This window comes from Sturnus vulgaris, chromosome 5 (assembly GCF_052056855.1).
Source record: "Sturnus vulgaris isolate bStuVul1 chromosome 5, bStuVul1.hap1, whole genome shotgun sequence".
Classification (NCBI taxonomy): domain Eukaryota; kingdom Metazoa; phylum Chordata; class Aves; order Passeriformes; family Sturnidae; genus Sturnus; species Sturnus vulgaris.
Genome location: NC_142247.1, coordinates 27,758,423 through 27,777,874, shown reverse-complemented (window position 1 = coordinate 27,777,874; position 19,452 = coordinate 27,758,423). Strand labels below are relative to the sequence as shown.

Sequence of the window (19,452 nt, the reverse complement as noted above, 5' to 3'; positions counted from 1 at the left end):
CTCTGCTGGTCCTAAATTGGCCATCTGATATGGTTTTAATGCTCTATTTGCTATGCCAACCAGCCTTTAAAACACTTTCCTTTAACTTGCAGCCTTACATCTAGGATGGGTGATATTAGCTCAGAGCCTAGGATGGGGACTTAGGTCCCTCTGCATCTAATTTGCTTTGTGCCCAAGGACATGTCCCTTTGTTCCTGCCTGCTTGTCCATACCACAGGACTCATGATGCCAGCCTGTTTTCACAGGCTGTGTCTGTTTTGGTCTCAACCATCTGAGTTTGAGCATTGCATCCACTGCTTCGCCACTGGGCTGGTGAAAGGCTCAACCCTTCTGTGCTCTTATCAAGTAGTTCCAGAAATTGCAACATAGGCCAAATCTTTTGCTGAAAGGTGCTTCTAGCAAATTAAATAAATTAAATTGTCTATGTCAGCCCCCACCATGCCCCCTTTCTCTAACTGCCTCCATCTTGGAGTTCCAAACATGCAGGGATTAAGATTTTTACAGGCACAGTTTCCTCCTGGTTTACATCACCTGCATGCACAACCTGCTTGCCCTCGTGTTGTGCCCCTGCTACAGCTGGTGGCTCAGTTCAGACATGTCAGGGAGTCTCTCATCCCCCTGCTTGCCTGCTTAGGGACTGGAGTGTGTGTAGGCTGTGGGGGGAACCAAATCCCCCTGGCCAGAGCAGGCAGCAGCGGTGCTGGTGTCCCAGGGCAGCAGAAGGAGATGACTACTGCTGCAGTAATGACGGAGGGCAGAGCCACTCGAGTGTGGCTGCCTTGCAGCATGCTGCTGACTCGGCCTGCCTGGGAGTCCTTCAAGCCCTGATGCTTTGTCACATAGGCTCAGTGCACCCGAGCAAGCCTTGCAGCTCCCTGTAGGAGCTCCCTGCATCTCTGTAGGATAGGTACAGGAGAGCAGGGAAAGCTGGAGGGGATGCCACTTCTTCTGCACTTCTCCTGCAAACTTTTGTAAACATATTGCTAATGAGTTAGAGAAAACACTCTGAAGAGTTATATTGCCAAATTTGGAGACTAATTCCAGTCATTAAGGTGTGAAGCAAGGGATTTTAGTGCTGCTTTAAGTGTAAATCTCAAGGCAGCTCCAAGCATCAGAGTAGTTGATGATTCTGCCTTGATTATTATTAGAGGTTCTAATCTTTCCATTGAAAATGAGCATAAATGACGCCCTCTTGTCTCATATCTGTTGCTGATTTCTGTGAACTCTTCTTGTCAGGCTGTGCAAGGAAGATTCCTGTAGTGGAATCATTCTTGGGTGTGAGGAGAAAGAGAGTTGAGAATGGTTTAATATTGGAGTTTGTTTAATTAGATATTGGCATTGCTTACTCCTTTCTGATCTATAAAGCTGCAACTCCTATCAGGCTAATGGCATCCTCATCTTCTTCTTAGAGCCTTTCTTTGTCTTTACTCTGGTGACCAGTGCAGAGAAATCATGAAGTTGTAGTCTTGGAAGTCCACTGGAAGATCCCTCCCACCACCAGAACCTTAACTAGGTCTGGTAGGGTGCACATACCTGGCAGTGGTCTGTGCCTGGCATTCCTCAGTACCAGAATAATTCACACAGCTGGGAAAAAAAAAAAGCCAGAAAAAGAGCACTTATGGTCCTGACATGGGATGTTTTATGCCATTACAAACGATTGAGTGGCTAAGATTTTCCAGGCAGAGGATGTTTTGGGGTTTGCTCAATGTTTGGGTTCCAAATGGCTTTGGGTTTTGGAAAATAACCAACAGTCTGCCTTTGAAAATTGTCCTGTTGCAGATGTTTCATGCTGGGCTCCCTTATGGCTATATTTCCAATGCTGAACACGTCCCTTGAAGGTCACAACATGGAGCAAGTGTGGAATTTCCTTTATAAATAAATATAATTGCTGATTGCACTTGGCAATGGAGAGTTAGTAGATGAGTTTGGTTGATTAATGGAGTTAGAACAAAAAAGTTTGAAAAGGAAGAAACTAAAATCATGACCTGCTTTTTTATTTGTTTGAAGAAGTTTCCCTGATACAATGCTTTCATTCGATTAGCAGGGAGGTCTCCTTGTGCAGATACTTGGAAAGCATGAAGCCACTGAAAGAGCTGATTTTTTTCTCTTATTTATTTTCTTGAAATTGGCTCAAATTGAGTTCATAAGGGACAAATTGAAGCTGAATATTAGGAAATGTTTCCTGATGTCATGATGTAATAGAGCAGAAGAACCTCTGATGTCTGTAATAGAAACGTTGCTTGTGTAATTTATAGAACTGTGCAAAGTAGGGGAGTGCAGAGTCCAGGGGCTAGCCCTGCAGGCAGCTTGGTCACCTCTGCCTCTCATGGTGATGTGATGCTACTGGTGCCAGAGCAGATTTACAAAGGTAAAATCTACTTCATGCAACAGGATTGTGAATTGAAGTGAAATATATGAACAGGGCAAACTGTCAGAGTGCCACAGCGATGTCATATAAACCACTGAACTGTGAAATGTGTATTTACCTCCTCTTCCCTACAGTGTATTTCTAGATGGTCTGACAGTTAGGAAAACAATAGACCTGATTCTTATTTATAGCAACACCCCTTTAACATGCTCTCACAATGCAGCAAGGCCTTGAAATGAGTGTAGCTGTAATCTCAGTCCACTTAAAGGTCTTCCCTATTACCAGAGCTGAGTAAGGAGGCTTTAGGATAAATGAGATTGAAGCCTGCACTGTTTAACTGTCCATTTGTACAGCTGACATGAAATGCCCCAACAGGGAGTGCCCTCTGCAGAAGTGATGGGGCCTTTCCAGACAAAGAGAATCACTGATGTTGGCTGCAGGGCTGATGACCCTTTAGTTTGATTTTACTGGGTGTAAGGCTCGACTCTGTCCCTAGGAAAAAGGACTTTCACTCCTCTTTCAACATCCTTATCCTTATTCATAAGCTCCTTCACAGGATCAGTGTGGGCCCCAAGAGGTGTGCTGGCTCTGATAGGGATAAAGTTTCTTTCAGGGGTGCTGCTCCTTCCTCTGGTGTCCACTGCTTCCCTAGTCATTGCCTCGATATCTGGGGAGAGGCTGTCTCCACTGCTTCACCTGTCACCCATCACTGTCCTCAAATGGCATGCAAAATCCCCTTTGGAGAGTGAGCAAGTGTAGGCTGTGGAGCGTGTTTACAAAGCTGATTGCTATGGATTCCTCTGTCTTGAGGCAGAGGAAAACCAGGGACTGTGGGCACACGTGTGTGTGACTCTTAGACGTGCTTTCAGGAATTCATTGAGAGCTAACACAGTACGTCACTTCCCTATCCCAGTCACAAAAAGGGGACAATTTCCCTGTCCTGCCTGATTGTCCCAATTTCTGGACTAATTGTCCATTGTTTTTCTAACTCCATTCCTCTTAGATTTTCCATTGTTTGCACTGTGCCCCTACCCTCCTGATGTGAGCTGAAGAGTGGAGGCAGGGTCTTGTTTTGGGTTTGGTTTCCAAGCATTAATGTTCTCCTTGCTCTCTTCTCTCTCCTGCAGGTACCTGATCAACGTCACCTTTGAAGGCAGGAATTTGTCGTTCAGTGAGGACGGATACCAGATGCATCCCAAGCTGGTCATCATCCTTTTGACCAAGGAGAGGAAGTGGGAGAGGGTAGGATATGTTTGGTAATTCTGTAACTGTGTCAGAGAAAAAGAATGGGGAAGGCTCTACGCAAATAATCCTCCCCACCTTTCTGTACTTCTTATCAAGGGCTGGCAATCTGCTTCTTGTATCCCAGACCACTGGTATCTCCAATGCCCAGGCTGCTGTCTTTTCCATGCAGGATGCCATTACAGTCTTCCATTAGCATGCATAAAAAATTCATCAGCTTCCTTTCTGTAACCTCTGAACATAAGTTTTCCGGCCTTTCAGAGAAGATACCTCCTCTGTGCCATGAATTTCAGTGGCTGAGACACAGAATATTTCTCTGTATGGCTTGGTGGCATTGAAGTTCTGTGCACTAAGTGACTATGGTTGAGGCACAGCCACACTTAGTAATTTATGCCAGTATTAACTGTGCTTGATATATCTGGCCAGTGTCCCTTGCAATGGGATGGTGCATCAAGTAGGATGTGAACATGAGATCATGTTGAGTTGTTCAAAGATCCGAATTTGCATATTTTGGAATATTTTGCATGTAACCCAAAGCACCATTTTAGAAATGGTGTGAATTTCTGAATTAGAGGGAAGTTTCAGTTTATTTCACCTCCCACGTAGATGTCAGTGGTCCAGGCTCAGAACAAGTACACAGCCCCCAAAGGGTTTCAGTGGAAGCAGAGGGGGTAATTAAAGGGTAAGAAAATGAGATGTAAAAAAGTTATGGATGTGAGAGGTCAGAGCAAAGGAAGGAGCATTCATCAGAACACTCGATAGATATGAAGCAGAAGTTGGTCTGGATGTGATCGTGAGTATGGCTTAGTGTAGGTGTAGAAGAGATTACAGGTGACCTTGCCCCTGATATGTCACAGTTGTGCTAATTACCAAAGAATAGTCTTGCCCTTAATGGGTCACACTGTGACTAATAAAGATAAGTGTGATAAAAGGGGTGGGTTGACTGGTCTGGGGCATCTTGGAGGAAGAGGACCTTGAGGAGGTAGAGGAGGCCTGAGGAAGGAGCCAGAGAGACACAAAGAAGAATGAAACAAAGAAGGGATCTGCTGCAGTAAAAGATCTTCTGTGAGGTCAGTCTGGGTCTGATGGAGTCAGAGCCTGCTGTTGGAGCCTTCAGTCATAGTTGAGCTCGGTAAAGGCCTGCATTCAGAGTCTGCAAACCAATGCTTGCAGTCATGGTCCAGTCACACTCCAGCAGGAAATAGCCAGCAGTCAGAGTCTGTAGTTGGACCCTACAGTAGGAGCTTGCTGTAGGCAGAGTCAGGATGGCTAATCTGTAAAGAAGAATAAACTGGGACCTTTCTTAGGTTGTTGAATGAGAGTCTGTGTCTTGGCTCATTTCTACCCTTAATGAGAGGTCTGCTGCAACAGCTGAGAAAAATGCCCCTTTGTCCCACCATGCACAGAAAACTTTCTCTCCTTGCCTGCTTGTTTCCTGGGTGGACTTGCAAGTGACCTGCTTGGTGAAAGTGACGAAGAAATTAATGGGGAAATGAGAGTGAAATGGGGAGCTGTCAGAAGACGTGTATTCAGAAGAGAGCTGTAGGAACAACTTGTGAATGAGACAGAAGAGCAATCACATAGTGCCTGCAGGTCTCCCAGTAGTTGCATGAATTTGGGAAGAAGGTGAAAGGCCCCAGTTTGTGCCTGATTTCCAGGAGGACCTGTCTACCTTATGGCCTTGGCACTATTCAGACCAGATGAGGGTATGTGGTCTGGGAGAGTCAGAAGAGGTCTCAGTGGGTCAGAGTGTGAGGAAATAAAAGGCATGGCATAGCATGTGTGAACAACTCTTGGACATAGCTGGAGGCAGGCTGTCTAGATGCTGCACAGGGTGTGGAGATGCAAAGCTCAGGCTGTAGAGACCTCATGTCAGGCTCTGTCCATCACTCAACTTCATTAAAGCTCACCAGGAAAAGCCCAGGAGGATTTGTTTCTAGCTGGCACCAAATTTGTTTTCACAGGGGAAAACTCCATCGTCAGAGAAGGAAAATGAGGCAGTAGCAGCATGAATCCTCCTAGGGGTTATTAGCAGGGATGGCTGTGGGAATCTCTTGCTGGAATGCTTTTCAGTCTCTGGGGAGGCACAGCTAAATACAGTCCTGTTTTTATCTTGCCTGTCACATGCTTCACATGTTGCACCCTCCGTGAAGGCTTGATGGCTTCCATCAGTGATGAGAAGGTTGTTCAGTGTATTTGTATTTGAGAGTGTATTTGTGGTCTCTCAGATGAATCAGACAATTAATAGAAGGGATCCTGGTGATCAGGAGTGTTGGGATTAGACCTGTGACATGCTTGGGCCTTGCTGTCTGTAGGGACTACTTGACATCCATTAAACCAAAACAGTCCTACATTTCATAGGAGTTGGGGCTGGACTGAAATGAGGCTATGATGAACTATGGTATTAGTGGTAAGAAAAACACGTAGTACTTCCTGGACACAAATGTTTTGTCTTGAAGCAGGTGTCTTCCTCAGAGAGGACCAGATTATTATAATCAAACTCTGAACTGGTTGAATTTTATGCTGGCAGGTTCTTCCTGAACTGAAGTCATCTCCAACATGTTCTGATCACAGGCCAAAACCTTTCATACCTGGAACCTCATGCTCGTTTTCTTAATTTTTTTCCCTTCAGCAGAAATGCAAACATAAAAATATAAATGTGAAACAGAGATCTATGCAACAAAGATCACAGTTTTGTTCCATGTTTGCAGAGAGTTGGGCAACACAAACTGCTGGCTCTTAACAACAGCTCCCAGGCAATGCCACAATACAAGAAAATATTAGTATCTTTTTAGCACATAATCTCAATACCTTTATAAGTGCTTTGGAACTTTATCCAAATTCCCACTAATTTTATGTAAATAACAAGGTGCTTCATCCTGGCAATTTTTAGGCAAACAGGCAGTAGGAGACACTGATTTGGTCCAGTTGCATTCACTGTAGCTCAGTCTTTAACTACACACTTTTATCCATAATCAGATGCTATGCCTGGCAAGAATATCAAGAGGTCATCTAGTGCCTCCCTGTGCCCCAACAGAGGGTTTAACTAGACTGAAATTATTCCTGACAGATGTCTCACCTGTTCTGAGAGACCTTAAATGCTAGAAATCCCATGAAATCCCAAGTCAGTCTCTTCTACAGCTTCTTTCTCCTTACCCTGGTAAGTTTTTCTAATGTCTAACCTAGATTTTCCTGGCTCCAATTTAAGCCCATGAATATTTTGTGTCTCCCTAATGGACATAGGGAATTGCTTATTCTTTACCACTTCTTAGCATCCCCATGTGGCTTTGGAGTCTTCCATCATGTTGTCTCCCAGTCATCTGTGGTGTAGGTTAAACAAGAATTTGTTCAATCCTTCTTGGTAGGTCATGTTTTCTAGTCTTCTGATCATCTGTTAGCCTCCTCTGGGTTTAGTAACACAGCTTGCAGCCCTGTACAGCTTGGTGCATTTGATTTTTGAAAGATGGCAAATGGATTTTGAGGGTATGTCTCATGGAGTAGAGATATATAAAAAGATGTTTTAAAATAGGTGTGAAGTCTTCCATTTTCTCAGCAGCAAAGATCCAGACAGTGACTGAACCGTTTCAGGATTTCAGATCTGTGAAATCTTTTGCGATTTTGATTTTTTTTCCCCAATTTGGGAATAAATATCTTCACAACCTCACCAGTTATTTCAGAACAGGAATTAATTTCCCAGAGGAGCTGCAGCTGCCCCCAGACTCTGATGATAAATCTTCTCAGGAGTGCTTCAGACAAACTGAAGCCTTGGAGGGCTGACAGTCATGAAAGAACAAGAAGAGAAACCCCTTTCTACAAGGGGGCAGTAACCTGAGCTCTCCTGCTTGTCTTGACGAGGAGTAATGATTCATCATGATAAGCAAATGTGCTCTGTTCCTTGGGGGCAGAATGCTGCATGCCTTTCCTCAACACCTTTTCATCAGCTGCTTAGTAAAGCTCTTTGCTTCACTGGCCAGATAGCCTAGGTGTGTTTTGGGTGCTTAGATGCCCCTGTTGTATTTATCATCGAGGTGCAGGTGGAAGTGGTGAAAGACGTCTGCTCTTATCCCCGTGAAGGGCCATGCCTCAGGGCAGTGATGACTGGGGGCCAGATGTCCTGCAAAATGAGCCCAAGGGTCAGTACTACACTAGGTTCTGTGTCAGTGGGTTGTGATATTTTGTGTGAGAAGAGTTTTCACCCAGTATTTTTCTTCACTATTTGCCTTTCTCTTCTGGTCTCCTATGATCCCACATATGATGAGGACTTAATTCTGGGTTCATGATCCCTTTGTGAGAGTTAGCTGCTATCTCCAGCTCTTGCTTACATCCTCTAATGAGTCGTATCCCACTAGCTCCCCTCCAGCAGTTCTGTCCCATTAGCTCCCAGATCCACCCACCTGCTTTCTCACTTTCCCCCAGCAACCTGGGGATGACACAAATGTTACGAACTTGGAGACCCTCTTTCAGATTCTTTCTCTACTTTAATTACTAGTGAGTTTTGCATCACTTCTGTCCCTAGTTTGTGCTCAGCCTCTTCTCTTAGGTGTGCCACTGGGGATTTGGAGCACCCTTCCATGAGGCTCCTGACACCAACTTCTTGTGCCACCCCAACAGAGCCTTTTGATTCACAAGCTCCCTCCATCTCTTACCAAGCATGTCCCATTCACTCCTCTTCCTGTCTGGATGAGCAAGGCCTCAGGTGATGGTTTTGGCCACTACATGCCTTCTTAGAGGACAGATGAGAAACTTACCTTGAAAGATTCATTCTCCTTGCTGCATGTACTAATCCCTTGCCCCTATCACCCTTCACCCTGCCCAGAAGATAAAATGTTTGCCTGCTGCTAGTGCTATAATTATCAGTATTTGACTTATGAACTCTTCAACTGCAGCAGGGTCTGTTCTGTTTCCTCTAGCCATTGCTGTGACCATGATTACAAATTCACAGGCAGGCTGCTCTTAGCCTGTACCCTTACACCATTGTACACATTAGTGTTCCCTGGGAATGGGGCCATTTGCTGTGACATCCTGTCAACTGTCTCAGTGACTGTAGGCTTCCAGGACTTCCTAAGGCTGCAGTAGGGTGGAAAATAGTGCCACTACTCTCTGCCACATGGGCTTTCCAGAGATGTGCTCAGCCTTGATCACACTCTGCATAAGATGAGTTTGTGAACTTCTGTGACCCTGTCCTCAGGTTGAGACAGAACACCATTATGCCTATCCATGCCTGGGAAGGGTTCCCCTGGGATGTGGGAGGGAGATAACAGAAAGGAAAGAAGGATTTAGAAGAGAAAAATGAAAAATGAAGATTTCCCTTATCTAAAAAATAAGGAAAAACAGCAAGATAAATTTTGGACACCTATATGATTGTTGAAAAAAGGACATACTGGTCAGCTGCTTTCCCTGCCCCAGTAGAGAGAAAGAAGTTAGCTTGCTAAATTTTCAAGCAGAAGTATTTCAGTTAGATATGTAGGGAGCTGTCTAATTATTGGCATGGTGAGACATGGTGAGGCTCATTTACTGGTAGAGGTTCATTTGCTGGAGGACATTGAGAAAAATATCCAACAGTGCAGGATCTCAATCTATCTTGTCCTGCCTCCGAGCTGGTGAATGCAGTAAGTGATCTCTTGTGGTTCTCTGCCAGCCTACATTTCTGTGATTAGATGAGCAAGCAAACCTGAAGAGTGTCTCACAAAAAGCAGCTTATTTCATAGGAGAGACAACCCGAGTTATGGACAAGCTGATCAGCAGAAACTTCAAGCCTGATCCAGTGAGGACATAATTTCTTCAAGCTTCTACCGTGAACCTTTTGTATGAGCAGGCAGCTGGCATGTGAAGGCTATTGTGCATGGCTGCAAACAAAAGCTCTTATGGAGGCACTTGTCACCTCCTGAAGTCTGCACCTTTGGGGAGCTGATGAACACCACAGAGATGCTGAAGAGGCTGTAGCTTTTGATGGTGATGCAGCCTTCAAGCCTGATCTCAAGTCTTACTGTGCACTGAAAGAAATATTCACTGTCATCTCTTTGTGTGCTTCAATGTCCCAGTGGCAGAAATAACAGAGGAGAAGTGGAAGAGACTGAAAATACCAATCAGTATTCTTGGCTTTCAGTAACAGTCCATGTGGTACTGACCACTCCGTGAGGAATCAATATGAATCATGCTATCCTATCTGTTATATTGCTTAGCAGAAGGAAAGACTTCGATTTTTTTTTTTTTCATTTCACTTTCTTAGAGAATAAAAGCCTCTTTAAAGAAGGCTCTTTAAAAATAGGAGAGGAACAAGGATGTAGGGTTGTGAGGTAAAAACTGCAGCTGTACAAATCCAAGTCTTCTCTGAAGGCCCTCCCTTGCCTTTGGAAAGATGGCTAGATTTTTTGAGATAGTTTCTTCCTCGTGTTGTCTGGTGCCCACCTAGAGAAACCTTTCTGATTGCTTACACGTGTATGCACAGGTATGCTTTCCTTCATGGGGTAGAAGTTACTGCCTTGGGTCAGGTTCTGCTCTGTGTGTGAAGTTCTGGCATCTTGCCTATATGTCCAGGGAGGAAATTATTTTTTTTAGTCCATCGACTCCTTTTACAGTGAGAAAAGATTGGATTGTTTTTGCCAATCAGCCTTGTTTTGCTAATTTTGCTGTGTACATGGAGATTTATGACTCATTGTCCCTGGGGAGAAATGGCATAGAAGTTTGTTTAAACCTACTCGGAGTAAGTGACTGATTCTGTTCCCACAGAACCAGTTTTTAGAAGGATATAGCTTCTCTTAGGGCAGAGGGACTGTTCTGGACTCAAGCACATGTGCCTGAAATTAGAATGGGAGTCTGTATGTGCATTTTCCCACTTATTTTTAAAGTGTTCTTTCTGGACGTATCTCTAAGAGACCATTATTTCCTGAATGCCTTACTTCTCATTAGACAGCAGACTTGCATCAAAGAATACATATTTTATGGATATCCCACTCCCAAGTGAATGTCCCTTAGATACCTGATCTAGGTCACATCTGATGGGTCTGTTTATGACCCTGATTCAATCAGACAGCCAGATGGCTTTATTTGTGCACCTATGCTGCACCCACTGCCAGGATTTGGCCTGACTTCTCACAGTTCCAGGATCTAACTGTACGTATTTGTGACTAATTATGGCCATGCTAATCTTATACTGACTCCTGAGGAGAAGATTCAAGTGCCACACAAAGCCTTCTTTATGAGAAGATAAATGGAACAATCTTTCTGAAGAAGCCTTCTATGTAAATCTTGCCAACACGCTGGTCAAACTGTGTCTTTGCTGGATTACTGAATCCTGCAATAATAAGCTAGTCTAGCTCTGACCAAAGAGAACATATTGAGTGTGCCTTCCTAACCACTGTATGTTATGTCATCAGAAGCTGTCTGCTCTCTTTGCCTCTTGCTGAAGCAGTTCCTGACTTTGCTTGAATTTTGGAGTGCATTTGTATGATTCATGAGCCTGCAGAAAAATATTCTGGCTCTTCTCCACCAGACCCTACTCCTTTGCTACTGGAGGGAATTCTTACATTGAAACAATGACAGCTTCTTGGAGAGACCTTGTCCTCTTATGCAAATGAGATATTGGAATATCTGGAGATCTTTATTAAGCCCAGGCTGTAGTTAGAATGCTTCCTACCATTTCTGTGCTGGCGTAGCTGATGAGGGTGATAGCAGCCATCTGACCTTTACTGTGGTTGCCAGCCTAACTCCTTGGGCAGGGGATCCCAGAGGATTGTGCTCAGTGTATTAATGTGGTAACAACATCCAGCCACAAGAGAAGACTGCCCTCACCTCTGTTGTATTCCGGAGGAGAACTCCTGTCTGGAGCTTTCTCTCAGCTGACTTGCTCATGCCACACAGTGGGAGATGCCACTGTAGCCCTTTGCTACGTGTATGTGCAGTCACCTCTTGCACATCATCATTGCTGTCCCCAGCATCCAGTTATGGACTTGGGACTCTGCTCTGCAGGGAGCTGAATGAACACTGACAAAAAAGGTGGCTCCTACCCCAAAGTGGCTACACTTTAATTACAAGACAAAAGGTAGCAGATGGGTACAGATGGACCAACGGGGGAGTACAAGGGAACAATCAGACAACATTAGTCAGCATGGTAGGCAGCAGGCTTTACACACCAACTGCCTAACTCTTGTGAAGGCTTTGATAGGCAGTGGAGAACTATAACTGGCTTTGTGCAGGCTTATGGGAGCCTCATTGAGAGTATGAAGGGCAGACAGGGAAAAGCAGTAAAGGTCTGGGAGAGCTGAGAAGACGCAACAGCTCAAAAATACCCAATGCTGCTGGAAAATTTCCAGTCTTCTTAATATCTGAGGGGATAATCCTAACTTTACAGAGAACCATAAAACCTCTGGTAAGGCCACATCTTGCAATGCAGCACAAATTCCCAGTACAGGGCTGATGTGCTAGTGCCAGAACCACATTGCTCCTGATTGAAACCTCTTCTGTTTGCCAGCAGCTTGGAGACTTCTATGGCATGTGAGATGCTGCTGTGTATCTGTATTCCTTTAATCATAAGCATTTCATTGATTGTGGGAATGTTTCATCTCAGCATGTTGAAAATGAACATACATATCTTAGTGCAGGAGGTAGCTGATTTGCTATGGGAAGATGAGCTTTCAGGTATGGGTACAGTAATTACATATTTGTATCACAGCACAGTATCAAGGATCCATTCTGTCATTATCCTTAATCAGTTCATAACATTGTCAAAAAACCCCAAACCCAAAAATCCCCCAGACCAGGGAGGGTGATTTGATTTTGTCCCTAATTCCCATCTGAACACAAGACTGGCTTTTTCCCCCAGATTCCATGTACAAGTGAACTGACTGAAGTGGCTGAGATCTCTTGGCTTGTTCAGCCTGGAGGACACTGAACAGAGACCTCATAGCAGTCTCAGAGAATTCATGGCTTCACAGAATCACAGAACATTCTGAGTTGGAAGGGACTGGCAAGGATCATCGAGTCCCACTCTTCCTCACAAGGGGAAGTGTCTAGGCTGACACTGATCTCTTTTCTCTGTGACCAGTGACAGGACACCAGGAAATGGCATGGAGCTGTGCCAGGGGAGGTTTAAGCTATATATTAGGAAGAGGTTCTCTACCCAATGCATGGTTGGGCACTGGAACAGGCTCCCCAGGGAAGTGGTCACAGGACTCAGGCTCTCAGTTTAAGAAGTGTTTGGACAATGCTCTCAGGCACGTGGTGTGATTCTTGGGATGGTCCTGTCCAGGGCCAGAAGCTGGACTTCAGTGACCCTCGTAGGTCCCTTCCAACTGAGATATTCTAAGATTATGTGATTCTGTGGCTATTTATCAGCCCAATGGTAATTACTTCATTGGTACTCCACTCAGGAGTGACTTGAACAGGTTATGTGTCCTTCAATACTGGATAGATACACAATATAGCCACTTTCACTTGGTTTGTGCTCAGTCATCTACTGGAAATCACTTCAGGGAGTCTGTAGTGGTGAGGAACCACACAGGTGCCTCTGGAAGAGGAAGTTTATTTGCCGTTGCTTTTGGTGGCCAGACTGTGCCGTGAAAAGGCAGCTGAGGAAAGCAGGGGAATTTAGGCAGCTTTAAGATTTGAAATGCATGATGAGGGCACAGAAAGCTAGCAGCCAACCAAACTGAGTCTGGAGAAAGAACTAGCAGAGCTTCAGCTGAAGGAGACTCACAGTGAGTGAACGTGCCCCCAGTGCCTGAGGGTGTGTTTTCATCTGTTCAGTTGCATTTGCTTGAAACTGTCTCATGTCAACGACATCTTTCTTGGCCTGTGAATCCTTTGCTTTTTCTATTTTTACATTATCTGGAGGCTCTGTTTTCCTTCCATGGGGCTTGAGAGAAGGGAAGTGCTGCATATTCATAGGACCCTATGTTTTTCTTTTCTTTCTTATTTTTCTTTCTCTTCCTCCTCTTCCTCTTCTCTATTTGTTTTTGGTAAGATTTTGGCGGTTTGATTTTCCTGTACTAGAAATCTGGCCACATTTGCTTTTGAATGAATTTGTAATAAGATTTTCCTAATATGAAATGGCTCAGACATTTTTCAGTAAGAAATAGCTTGTTTGTTGTGCCTTTGGCTTGGTTTGCTTCTCTCCTCTGGTGTAGGCTCTGGCCTACAGTGTTCCTGTGCTTGCTCTCATGTGCTCCTTGCTTTGTGTTTGAACCCTGGCTGTATGTGGTTGACTTGGCTTGGTGCTGAACTGCATCTCGATGGTATTTTTTGCTGGACTGGGACAGTCTTTTCCCTTGTGGTCTTCTCTGCACTGTTGCATGTCAACCCCTCTGCTGTTTTTCAAAGGTATTTCAGTGTTAAAGCTGCGATTATCACGGGACCTGCCCTGTGCTTGAGTTACTCTCGCTGCTCATGAGCTCTGGCATGTGCTCAGCGTCATTGATTTGAGCATACAATATGTTCAGCATCGTTTGTTTTCCCTGTGCCTTAACTGTTTTCAGTTTAATTTTTTCAGACTGCCTTTGGTAATGTTAGATCCTGGCTCTGACTCTTTCCTTGCCTTTGCAGTGGTGTCTAAGTTTCTGTCCAGAAACCATCCTTTGGCCTTTCTTCCTTGTGAAAGGACCTGGCATTTACTAACCTGGGTTTAATTCTAAAATGTGCAGGGAGTTGGGCTGTCTTCTGCTGAGTCAGCAGTTTGATAGTCTTATTTAATTTCCTTCTGCTGGGCTAGCTGCATGCTGCAATGTCTCCCCCCATGCCAAGCCTGAAAGGCTGCTTGACAGCCGTTTTCTTGTCCCCCTTTAAGCTTTCAAATTGGTCTGCATTTTGTGTGGCAGCCTCTGGTGCTTGTTTCCCTTAGGTTTATTTCCTCAGTTCTCATACACGATAATGACTTACTTTTCTATTGTTCCTTCCTTTGAGAAGGGTCCTAAGCACTTTGCAAAATTAACATAGAGGCAACATTTCACTATTTCACATTCAGCAGCTCATGTGGTGGAATGGGGTTAGGCTGTTTAATGATGCAAAATAGCACTGCACAACAATATAAGGTAAGGAACAGGAGTCTCAAACAGTAGGAGGCAGGTATTTTTAAATAGATTCTGGCCAACTTTGTCCACAAAGTCTGTTTGTGGGGTAAAGGACATGGATCATTAAATAAGAGGAGTGATAAGGCCTGTGTCCTTCCCTTTCCAGATGATAATGCCCAAGCCTCAGAAATATGGTGGGAAGAACACATGAGTCTGTGAAAAAGCATAGTTCAGGATCGATGAAAATATTGATTAATTTTGATCAGATATGGAGAATTTATTTTGGAAGTTTTATTGCTGTAAATGAAAACTGACATCTTGGTGTTTTCATGTAGATTGATAAAAGCCTTTGGGTACTATTCACAAAGGTGATGTCAGGAGAAAATGGCAGCAACTCCCCCAGAACCCAGAGCCTTGTTAGGCAAACAGTGAGGACAGACTACTAGGTTGCAGGGAAACTGTATTCAAATAATTTCAGACTGACTCAGAATGGAGGCTTAAACTGCAGTTTCTGTCACTTCTCATGAGAAAGGTCAGGTCTTTGGGTCTGGGATTTTATAGTTTATTTTATTTTTTTAAATTGATAGTTTGTTGCTAGAATACATGAAGTGTCTCTGCAGATGTGTGTATCGATCCAAATTTCCATCATTTTTATTATTCATGTCTGCTAAAGAACACTATATTTTTGTGTGTGTTGAATGACTGAATTTGATTACTGGGAAATTCTAAAAAGCAAACAAACTTGTGTTTAAATGGAAGAAATACCTGGCTTTAGATTGAAGTAATATCTTTAATTATTTTAAATTTTTTTTAACTTTTTTTTTCTTTTGTATTGTTCATATCTTGCTTTGAAAAGTCTTTTTTTGCACAACTTTATCAGAGCACCATTTTGGTCAGTGGTGGAGCATGAAGTGTGGGCCCTTATATGACTGGAGAAACTGCAGAGTGAAATGTCAATGCTAACAGGTGTTGCACATCTTTTTGTTCTCCCCTTAGATCCCTCCTGGTTTATGTAATCATGTGGTTTTTGAGAGGAAATAGTGTTTGCTGGCAAATCAACTTATATTGGGTGCAGCACTGGACAACAGAGACGTGCTGCAAGTTTTCCAGTCTGAACAGTGTCATACAACAGTCTCAGCATCCAGGCTGGGAGATCTGGAAATAACAGCAAGAGTCCATTCTGCAGTCTGCTGCCAGAGATCAGCTCCAGCATGCCGAGTTAACTGTTTGCTCTAAGCATCATCTGGGTGTTTTAAGAATTCAGGATTGCTCAGGTCACTTCTTTCAGCGAGTGCTTTACTTTTGTTCTTTTTTAGAAGTGGGAACTATTTGCTTTCCTTCTTAGATGTGTGCTCATTTTCACCGAGGCCAGAGTTCTTTGTATTGCTGCATTAAATTATGTTTGCCTTGTAAAGACTGCTGGGATTATGGCAGCATCTCATTTCTGTAGCTTTTTTCGCCTTTGACAGGGGCTACCTGTGGACAGCTGCTTTCCTTGAGCTTGTCCTTTGTGTATAGATCAGCCTGCATTTTTAGTTTCCACCAGGTTCATGGCCGGTTCCTTTTCTTGCAGGTTACTGCTGTTTGAGATGTTGGTTTTTGGAAAGGCTGAGGAACAGACCCATAGGGTCTCTGTATCTCTATTTGGACATTTGTTTTGTCCATGCTCTGTCTCCTGTTTGGGTCCAGAATAACTTCTGTGTTTGTATATATTTTCCTGCTCATTGCCCAGACACCTTGCTCCAGCCTGGGACTAATGGAGACACTGTCTTATAAATAAAGATTAAAATAGTACAGTCTAGTGAAATTGGCACTAAGAACTTTCTCCATTAAGAATGTCCCCTGTCTCAAATAAACACTCTGAAGAATTCCCAGGGTTTATTGTGCAATGTTACTTGAACTTTAGTTAAAACCTGTTTTCTCTGGCTCACCTGTATCTCACTCTCAAGCCCTTGCCTGGTTCCAGAGGGTAGATTTCCCCCAAATATATATCTTTGCTAGATAGGGAGTATGATAATTTTCTGCAAGTGTTTGAAAGGAATATTCAATAAGAAAAGGAAGGCCTTCTTTAAGACAATACAAGAGAATGTAATTAAGGAGTAATGGGGAGGCAGGGGGTAGAGCAAAAGTGCATTTAAATACAATATCGGGAAAGTAGGGGTTCTTTTAGAAGACACAGAACAGTAGTCTGATGGACGTGCTGGGAGCCTGGTTGCTGTAGCTGTTGACTGTGGGACAGGACAGACCACATGGGAGGGAGATGGAGAGGAACTGACAGCAGAGACATCTACCAAATTTTTATTTTCATTGTTTCATGTCTGTCAGTGTGTTGCTCTAGAGGGAGAGCAGCACAAATCCCGCCCCTGCAGGAGAAACCCTCCCTCTCCCAGATGTGCTCTTCCCCCAGCAGCCCTGCCTGCCTTCCTATGGGAAGGAATGTAGAAGAAATTTCCTTTGCTTGATGGGAGCAGGCCCAGTTGGTGCCATGACAGAGAGAGAGAGCTGAGAAGCCCCTGATACCCTGAGGAGGCTGGCAGGTCTCTGCACTGCCTGCTTTGTGCCTGCACGGGTGGAATTTTCCAGGATCATCCCCCTCTGCCACCACCATCGCTTTGCAAATTCCAAGAAATGCAACTCATGAAAATGCATTCTTAGCACACAGCTGACATGGTCAACATCTGCTTTCCAAAGAGAGTGCTGTGAGAGATTTCAAATTGCTGTACTGTGGAAAAACATGACTTGGGGTAATTATAGATACCTAACAATACTATTTAATTTCTTCTGCCATATCTTTCCTACGTAGTTTATCTGGTAATGCTTCAGAGAGCTGAATAATTCTGACAGAGGGCACTGAAAGGGGTAGGTAAGGCTGGAAAAAAGTTCCCCGTGATTTCAGTTGGGATCTGAAATAAAGAAAATGTGAGCAAAAGATTAGGTGTTTTCAAGTCCTGCTCCAGGAGGACCTTTGCCTTTTTTGTGCAGTGCCTGCAGGAGTAGGTAGAGGATGTGGATGATGAAGGCAGCTGATGAAAACAGGACCTCCAAGCACAGTCTCACAGGACAGGGAGAGCTTAGCACAAAGCCTCACTGGTACCTGGGTGCTGCTTGACACCACTGCTTCTGAGCAGGCTCAGAGCTTGGGATCCCATGAAAAAGGGAGGCAAAATTTATGAAGCTGGACCTGCAACCATTCATGAGACTGACTCTTCCAGGCAGCAATTCAGAGTGCCTAAAAGTCAGCCCTGCTCAAAAGCACATTTGCTTCCTCTGGTACCGAGAGAGCCTGAAGAGACCAACCTCAAACAGGCTCAAGCAGGACGAGTGTGGATCGTGGCAGCATCTCCTCTCTGCTTCACAAGTGCTGTCGCTCTGTTGGCTCTACATTCCAGAGGTCTCAGATAAGCTGTGTGCATCCACAGTAGAGCCTCCTCCTTGGCAGCACAGATGCTGTGATGACCTATTCCCCAAGAAGTGTTCACACTCCCTGAGGGCTGCTGCAGCAGAGAGGGCACCATTGCAGGGGAGACTTCGGGAGAGGCTCAAGGGTCAAACAGGTGGACCTGTGGGATGGTGTAAGAGAAACCCTCAGAAACTAAGTGGAACATGTGAGGGGCACAGTGAGAACCATAGAGAGCAGAAGTGGAGTGGAGTGGGAAAAATCAGAATTTGGGTACATTAGATGTTGGTTCTGGCATCAGAATGGAGGCACCCAGGAGAAGGGACCCTTGGGGACTGTTGAACCTTTCTGTAGAGCCAGCAGCAGGAGAAGAATCTTATGGGAGGCTGCTCTTGGACTTGGCTTGCTACACATCCAGGGTCAAAGTGGATAAAAAAGGATGCAAGGTGAAGATGAAGCCCGTGTCTCAAGCCCTTGGAATGTTATGTGCTTTCTGCCTTTGTGCTGGGTGCCGTGTCCCACCTCAGTTTCTGAGACAAGTACAGATGTGCAATGTTGAAGTGAAAGGCAGTGGAGGTTTTCTAAAGGGATGACAAAAGTCAGGCAGAGACTTCAAGCTGAGGACTTCTCAATTAGTAAGGCTTCTCCTGGTAAATTATCCCGTGAAGGCAAACTTTTAAGTATAATTTCATGTAGAGAAATGCACCAAAATGGATATAATGAAGATATTCATACTATGGAAGAGTGGCTATTATCCTGGAAGAAACACTGGTTTGTCTATCCTGCTCACTGGGGCTTTGTCGCAGGGATATGTAACCAGAAGAGCTGTTGATGCTAATTTGTTACAATACTTAAGTGTAGGCCCTGGGAAAGAGGGGTACGTATGCAAACATACGTATTTCAGTTACTCTGGCTTAAAGCAACTTGTATTGAATTAACTTGCAGAAAAACTTCTAAAAGTTTATTTTGTGGGAATTAATATTTTTTTTATTTGAAGTGCTTATTTTCATTGAGACAGCCTAACTTTTTTGAGAAGTCTGAAAAATTGAAAAATGACGCTCTCGAGTCTTTTATGGCTACAAATGGGCACATATTTTTTTGTTTTGTTTTTTATCTCAGATTTTTGACTACTATTTTTAAATTTTCAGCAGCAGAAGTCAGGGACCTCCTCTCATTTCTATTCAAATGGATATTTTTGTGTGCTTCAGGAAGCCAGAAACATGAACCAGATGATTCTGGTATTAAAAAAAGAACATACTCTTAGCCACTGTACCTCCTTCAGAGGAAATTATCATCTCTCTCTGCTCCAGAAAGTTCTGCAGTGATAAATGCAAAGCTGTGCAGATGCTGATGGAATAACCAAATCTTGGTTTCTGAGGAAAAAGATAGGGATGGAAATCAGTTCAAGGCTGAGATCCTGAAAGCGTTGAAAGACAGTTCGA

The 19,452-nt window shown here is 44.0% G+C and overlaps 1 protein-coding gene across 1 annotated transcript in view; it reads left to right on the top strand.

The window, feature by feature from the left end:
* The window catches only part of GRIN2B (glutamate ionotropic receptor NMDA type subunit 2B), a 221,483-nt gene that overhangs the window by 121,959 nt on the left and 80,072 nt on the right, over positions 1 to 19,452 (top strand). Inside the window, exon 5 of the mRNA XM_014882568.2 lies at positions 3,496 to 3,610. Within this exon, the coding sequence (XP_014738054.2) occupies positions 3,496 to 3,610 (115 nt within the window). The remainder of the gene's footprint in view (positions 1 to 3,495; positions 3,611 to 19,452) is intronic.